At 40.0% G+C, this 7,912-nt stretch overlaps 1 protein-coding gene across 1 annotated transcript; it reads left to right on the top strand.

Annotated features, from left to right (window-relative positions):
• Nucleotides 1-5,708: 5,708 nt before the first annotated feature.
• On the top strand, nucleotides 5,709-7,191 carry NPY4R2 (neuropeptide Y receptor Y4-2). The gene has a single exon (XM_065672877.1). The coding sequence runs from the start codon at nucleotides 5,806-5,808 to the stop codon at nucleotides 6,937-6,939; it is 1,134 nt and encodes a 377-aa protein (XP_065528949.1). The 5' UTR covers nucleotides 5,709-5,805; the 3' UTR covers nucleotides 6,940-7,191.
• The last annotated feature ends 721 nt before the right edge of the window (nucleotides 7,192-7,912 follow it).

Here is a 7,912-nt window from a genome sequence, read left to right on the forward strand (position 1 = left end):
GATGCCATCCAAATTGTCTACAGAAACAGTGAGGAGAGCTTCTCTTCTGGACTGATAGGACACAGAAGATCTTACTTTGCTGCTACAACACTCCTTCTTTCTTCCAAGATAGAAATATGCAGCAGCAGCAGTGATTTTCTCAATCAATAACAGGTAAGGATTCTCTAAATTATCTACTTCAGACTGATAAATGTTCTGGTATCTTTATCAAAGTTATCGCTTTTGATTGTAAAAAAAAAAAAAGCAGGAGACTATGTTTGACAAATGGATCCAGTCTGACTTGTTATCAAAGGTCTAACTCTTGTATCTACTGAGCTGAGCTTTGCAACCTTTCAGGGTGCAAGAAGGAGCTTCTTGGGGATCTTTGGGGTTCAGGTGTGCTCCTTGCCACCTTGTGGTGTGACAGAAAGCCTTCCTGGTTACCGTGGGTAACCGGGAAACACTTCTTATCTCCTAGTTCCTGAGACTTCTTCTTCCTCACCCAACCCATATAGTTTCTGGCAGTACAAGCCATGTTGGTCTCCAGATATCCTAATCGGCTGTCTTCTAAGGTGCCCTTCACAACGATTTAAGGATTCACCACCTCCTTAATAAGGTCACCTTTGTAAAAATATAATGTTTTTTCTTTAGCATACAGGATAAGTCACAATGGCCTTTACTCTTAAGGAATAAGGGACTAAGTACCATTCTCCAGTCTGCTGACCATTTTACCTTTACCAGTCACATTTTACCCTTGTGAACTGGCTCTGTGTCTTTTGTAAGGTTATTAGGAATTTAACCAAGAAATAAAAAGTTGGAGTAGGTGCTTTTGTAAAGTTTCCCTGATTTCTGCAGTATCAAATCTCAGAAGTTCATAACCTCTAAAAGGTTTCATTCTGAAAATATGAAGCTGTGAGAGAGTGGGAAAATATTCCTTTTCCTAGGCATATATACCATCTCCCAATATTATAGACCTGTAACATGTTAATACACACAAGTCATTCTATACCCTAAATTAGGCAGGTTTTAGAAATTTTCAACATATATAGCTTTTTCAGTGACCTAAGGTAGTTGCTTACAATATTTTTGTAACACAGAGTTAAACGAAGATGGAGAGTCCACCATCAAACTTCATTGTACAAAATCCCTTATGCATTTTAAATTGCTGTAGGATGCCTGTGCATACTTGGTGGCAGGATTCCCCTTCTAATTCAGTGTTGCCTTCCTGCAAACCTGTGATGACAGCCAGATACATAACCTTTCTCTAGGATATAAGGCTAAACAGGGCAAATCTCTTTTACTGACAGAACATCACTGCCAGTGAAAAGGGGATACCACTGCTAGTCACTATCACCTCAATTAACATCTGCAATATGAATTTCAGAGTTCTGTTAAACCTTTCCACTGCTGCTTTGTTTCTAGTTTCTAAGAGGAAGGCAACAGCTGCTTTACTCCAGATAATTGCTGTAACTGTTTAAATAAGTAACACAATCACTTCATGTCTTTATGAATCACTTCACTCAGGAATTCTTATGGACTGAGAGCAGCAAACATGACTTGAGCAAACAGTCAAGTTCTGAGCCAGTTAAGCAACTGCTTCTAAGTACCAGATAATGAAGCCAAAAACTGTAAACTTTTTCCTTAGACTTGTATCTGATGTGAAAATTGATGCACATTGACCATCACAGACAGATGTGGAGACTGGTTTTCTGTTACAGGGAGAGTATGGTCATGGTTAGCTTTGCAAGAATGATGCACCCTTTCCCAGTGAGTGCATAGAGCACGGCATCAGTAATAGCCTCTTGCTTTATCCTGCATTTTTATACAGGGGTTTTCATAGGATGTCTTGAATCCAGAGGTCCCCCCAAAGAGCAGTCATGCATTTACTGCTTGGGGGCATATTGTCTAGCAGTCTCCTTGAAACCCACTGGGTGTTTCATTTTCTTCACAGGTCCATCTCTTCAAATTCCCTTTACTTCGAGGAATTTTCCTAGGAAATGCAGGATAAGCCCCTGGGACAAGGCTTTCAAGCTGCCTAGCAATGGTCCATTTCCTTTTTTTTTCAGACAACCTGAGTTATATTTGTTAGTTCAAAGGCTGTGTTCTTCAGCAAGACAAACCCTTCAAATCTTGCCTACTCTTCTTCCTTGCTTTTAACACAGACAGCAGAGTTATAAATGTGTATAAAAGATATGAGTGGGGAATTTAACTTACACTAAAAAGAAATCTGAAAGTTCCTTCCTTTTTACTTCTGTATCCTGTTAATTTGCTTCAGACTTTTGTGACACTTGCTTTTTAGATAAATGATCTCATCCTGCATCAGAGAAGAACACCCTTGTATTTTAAGCATCTTTTGTTACTGATCTCTTCCCTAAAGTTCATCAGGGGTTCTGAACAGAACACTTTCCTCTTTAAAAAACAAACAAGCAATCAAAAATAATCCAACTTTTCCCTGCACTCCCTCAGCAAACTGATTTAGGAAGCATGCTTGTTACTCCTACAGCCAAGAAAGTATTGCTTCACTTTCTGGAGACAAAAGTCTGGGGGTTTTTAGCCAATAAAGGTTCTGCTATATTTTACTGGGTAACTGACAAACCTTCAGTACAGTGAGGTGACTAACACCTTTGTTCCCAGTGCATTGATGATTCAGTATACAAGTTAACGTTTGATTCAAGTATCTAAACAGAGTATGTTTACACATTGCTTATTACTGTCTCTTAATTTAGACCAAACTGAATGGCCTCAAATACCTGGGGATAACACAGCTTTTGGCAGTGACTAACCTTGAGAATCTACCATCTGAGGATACCATAGTAGGGTACATAAGTATAAGGTCATTGCAACATTTATTTTTCTATTTTTCTATAACTACTTTTTATATTAGGGTTGCTGGAATAAGAGATACAGAGAACTATGGACCTAGGTGATCGAGGCTCTGACTTTTCCCAAGACATCAAGTTGGCAGGCAGTTCTATGTACTGCATAGTGCATCACAGGTTCCCTTGAAACACTGGAAAACTCATGTGTCACCTCTCTCTCAGTTCTCTTACCTGTGATAAGAGGGTGACACTTCCTTACTTGCCTTTGGGCAGTATCAGAAGCATGAATGTCCAGGAAGTGCTTGACAGTTACCTTGTGGAGGACATCATGGAAGGCAAGGTGCTAAAAGAGTGAGCTCTTAACCCAACAAAATGCATTGCTGAGCCTTCAGAGGTGCTGTTTATCCCCACAGTGTTAGCCATCTCCCACAAATGGACATGCTCTGCCTTCAGCACTCTTCTTGGGAATGTGCCTCTTAAAGCTGTGGGATCTGGTTTCTGCTTTTTGGGTGGCTCCACTTATTTTCTGTTTTGCTACAACTTCATAGTTCACCTCACCTCACTGACACCTCAGCATGTTCGAAAGTGGCTGGGACCCTTGACAGGGTTTACTTTGTGTGGCACAGATGTTTGTAATAACTCAGCACACATTTTTCAAGCAACAAAAAGAGAACCATGTGTTTGTTGTTGAGGATACTGTAGCTAAGGACACCAGGATTAGACTGTAGTAAAAAGCTGGTGTGTTTATTTACAGTGGAGTCTGTTTGTCCTGTCCAAATGCCAAGACAGAGCTCCTTTGACTAGTACCAAATAATACTGGGGGATATGTATCCCTTTGCTCTGTTTCTAGCATCTCCACTGGCCAGCAGTCACTAAAAGGTAAGGGGCTGGCTGATGGTTTTTTATTCTATACCAATTTTCACACCAAAGCAGACCAGCATACCCTCCTCATATGTAACAATGCAATCCATACAGCATCATTGTTGCTTCTTTTAGTTACATTAAACAAATCAATCTGTTCACACAGGTTGAATAACAAGATAAAAGTGAGTGGACAGACTCATACCTACATCTACAATTTGGAAATTTTCCTTTGTCTTCTTTAATTAAGATTTAGACTACTGAGGAAAGAAAAGACAAAGAGGAAGAAAGGTTATTATATTTTACTCATGTGACTTTCCTGACTGTCTCAGATAGAGGGATACAGATAGATAAATCAAGAGGTCTAACAAGCAACAAAAGAATTCACTGTTCTAATATTTTGCTGATCAAGCAGAACAAGAATCCCAAAATATCCTTTTATTTACTGTATACTATTGCCTTTGTTAGTCTCTAAGAGGCAACGCCTCTAGAAGCATACAATAAAATTCATAAGAAAGTTGAGCAAACAAAAAAGTGTAGGATGGTGGGTGCTTTTTTGTACAGTACTGGTTACCTTTACGCATGCAGTTGCTCAGCAATAGATGGTAATAAACCAGAGTGATAAGCTCACTATAGCATTTCATTTATGCATCCATATCTTGACCATTTGTTTTTATGAAGCTCAGAAGTTTTTCATAGTCCCACAAACTTATTTGAGTGGCATTTTATTGCTGAAGAAAGGGTCATGCAATGGGTAAATCATGTCGTGCCCAAAGTATTTATTTACTTTTCACATTACAAACCTTTGTACAGCACAAAACTGCCTCTGGTCTGAGGAGAACTCCCAGTAGAGTCAGAATTTTTTTTCCCTTTGACTCCTGGACATAGACCATTTGGACTCCGGGATCAGGATTATAAAGCAGTCTATGGCAGATAATGAGAGCAGCCCAGGAGCTATTTGGCAGAGGCCAGCCTTTCCTGTAGCTGAGGTTCTTAAAGTGTGCAGGCTCAGTTAACTCTATAGGTTTAGCTCCTTGACACCCCATTGAAAGTCCCAGCTGAGGGCTTGCAACAGTGGTTAAGAAGCAGATCCATCCACCTGTGCAAGAACAGGAGATGGCACATACTATTACAACACGTGAATTCTGTTGGTTAAAAAAAACCAAAATTATGCTGACGGAGAATCAGTAAGAAGCTTTTCACAAGGAATTAAGAGATGTTGTCAAAATCATCCAGTCTTAGAGCCAAAATCAGGAAGCTGAATTATATTTCTGATAAACCTTGTGATGGCCATATTAGACACCCAGAGGGAGACATCAGTGCTTCATGGGCACTGGAGTTCATCCAGGATTGGGAAGCAGGAAATTTGGACTGCAGTTCCCATGACCTATCACAGCTGTGCAGAAGCTGAAGAATGCTGAAATGTTTCTGAATTATTTTAGACTTCATCAAATTGTCCCACGTTATCCCTCCTGAGGTTATGAGCCTGAATTTTTGCATGGCGGTTGCCTCAAGGAAATATGTGTTCTAACTGCAGTCACAAATGCATTTCACAGTTTAACTCACTTAAGATGTTTTAGTGTTGGCTTTATGCACCTAATATGCCTTTTCACGTTGATGTTTAACTCAGCTGAGGGTAAATGCAGCCCCACAATGTATATTCTGCTCAGTTCTGGGTAAGAACCTTGCAAAACCCAATTTTTTTCCCTAAATGTGTTTTAATCCAGGTTTCCTGAATCACCACTCTACTGCATGTAGATGTTCAAGGGACTGCACTGAATTAAATTATGAATTTAAGATGTTTTTAAATCCATGGAACAACCTTACAAAGAGTAAAACCAGTCATAATTCAGTAGAGTTGCACAGAAGCAAAGGCTTCCATTTTATGATCTAATGAACTATATAAATGGAAGTAGCAGAACATACGCAGAATCCCTGATGTGTGTTTCCCTGTCTCCCCCCCAACACACACCTTTTAACTCATGTCTAATTGCATAACTAAGCAATCTTTTTTCTTTTCCTTTGCAGATAAACCCAGGTTTTCCACAGCCGAACAGAACAGATAAAACATTTTTTGGACTGGTTACAGAAGACCCAGATTCTTTTTGATTATCATCTTTTTTGGATAAAAATTTTGGGGTTCAGGATGAATAAGACAAGGGCTGTTAATGAGGGCTTTCCTTTCCTGAGCAGTAAGAACTTGAGCTCAAATCGAAGCTTCCCTGTGCACATTTCTAATCAGTGTAGGAACATCACTGACCTTACTGTCTTTCTGGCCACCTCTTACAGCCTGGAGACTGTCCTCGGCATTGTGGGAAACATCTGTCTGATTGCTGTCATCGCCAGGCAGAAGGAAAAGGCCAATGTCACCAACATCCTAATTTCCAACTTAGTAATTTCAGACTTGTTTATGTGTCTTGTCTGTCTGCCTTTCACCGTTGTTTACACCATGATGGACTATTGGATATTTGGGGAAGTCATGTGCAAAATGACCTCTTTCATTCAGTGCACATCTGTGACAGTGTCAATTCTTTCCCTTGTCCTTATTGCTCTGGAAAGGCACCAGCTCATCATAAACCCAACTGGCTGGAGGCCAAGTGTCTCCCAAGCTTATTTAGGAATTGGAGTAATTTGGACTTTGGCATGTCTCATGTCCCTGCCCTTTCTGACCACGTCCATCTTGTCTAATGATTTGTATGAGCAGCTCTCACACATCCTGAATTTTTCCACTGACAAGGCTATCTGCATTGACTCGTGGCCTTCTGAGCAACAGAGACTTATCTACACTACCACTTTACTGCTCTTGCAATACTGCATACCACTGTTCTTCATTATACTTTGCTACCTGCGCATCTACTTACGTCTACAGAAGAGAAAGGACATGTTTGAGAAAAGTGAATATAGCAACCGAGCAGTTCAGCTGAGAAGGATAAATATTTTGTTAGCATCCATGGTCGCTGCATTTGCTGTTTGCTGGCTACCACTGCATGTTTTCAACACCATCGTGGACTGGAATTACAAAATCATTTCACCTTGCCACCACAATCTGATTTTCTCATTGTGCCACCTGGTAGCTATGGCTTCCACCTGTGTCAACCCTGTTATCTATGGTTTCCTAAATAGCAACTTCAAAAAAGAAGTGAAGTCATTGATTCTGAGCTGTCAGCATAATTCAGTAACTGCATCAATAGAAGAATATGATCATTTACCTTTATCCACCATGCAGACTGAAATTTCCAAGGGCTCACTGACATTAAACTGCAGGCATAATTCTATCTAGCTACTGGTAAACATTTCAGAGGGGTGCCCTGATGCACACACCACTTACTACCTGCAGGTATAAAAAGCAACTCTTGATACCATAGCTGAGATGTGAAGAGGAAGCCATTACTGCCTGATTTTTGGAAGAACAGGCAAAGGAAGGTCATGAATGTATACAGTAGCTCCTATGGTACACAAGTTGTTCATGACTTTAAGATGGTAAAGACATTGAGGAGACTGGTCTGATGTGTATGTGACTGCTCTAAGAGATCAGTGACTAAGCTGTGGCTGCATGTAGTCTGACATGGGCTTAACCAGCTAAGATCACATCTCTACCGTGGTTGCAGTAGAAACCCAGACTTCCAGTTTCAGCATTGCAGGCAGCCAAAAGCTGTATTAGAGAAGACTCTTCCAGTTTTTCAGTATTAGATTTTTATGCACAGCTGACATCAGTGGAACAGAGACTTGTAAATATATAGATTTTTGTACTTTACCAATTCTCACAGCCCATTCGTTAGGTAACAGTAATCTGTCAGCAGATTTAGCTCACATCAAACAACTAGATGTTCATAAAAAACTTCTCTCTCTATCAAATTGGCTAGATAATAGCCATTTCCTCTGCAAGTAGGGGCGCAGAACAATGACCCTGATATGTAAAGACTACTTATTTTTTGAGGGATGGTGACAAATTAAAATGTTACTCAATGGATTAAACTCTAAAAATGCATTTACATGATGCTGAGTGCTATATTTAAGCAAATGAAAAACAGTTGAAGAACTACACAGAAATGAGTCTGCTTGACTTTGCAATTGCTGCTTCTTGTCAGTCACAAAACTGCTAAAACTGCATATCATGACTGTGCAAGGTGGCCAGATTACTGGAGTTGTTCCAGGTCTTGGTAGCAAGATGTCACTTCTGCTTCAGTAGCTCCTTGATCCTTTAATTGCAAAGTATCTCATTCAGAAGGTCAAGATGGACATAAAAACATGTT

The sequence above is a fragment of the Lathamus discolor genome, chromosome 3, assembly GCF_037157495.1.
Source record: "Lathamus discolor isolate bLatDis1 chromosome 3, bLatDis1.hap1, whole genome shotgun sequence".
NCBI classification, from domain to species: domain Eukaryota; kingdom Metazoa; phylum Chordata; class Aves; order Psittaciformes; family Psittacidae; genus Lathamus; species Lathamus discolor.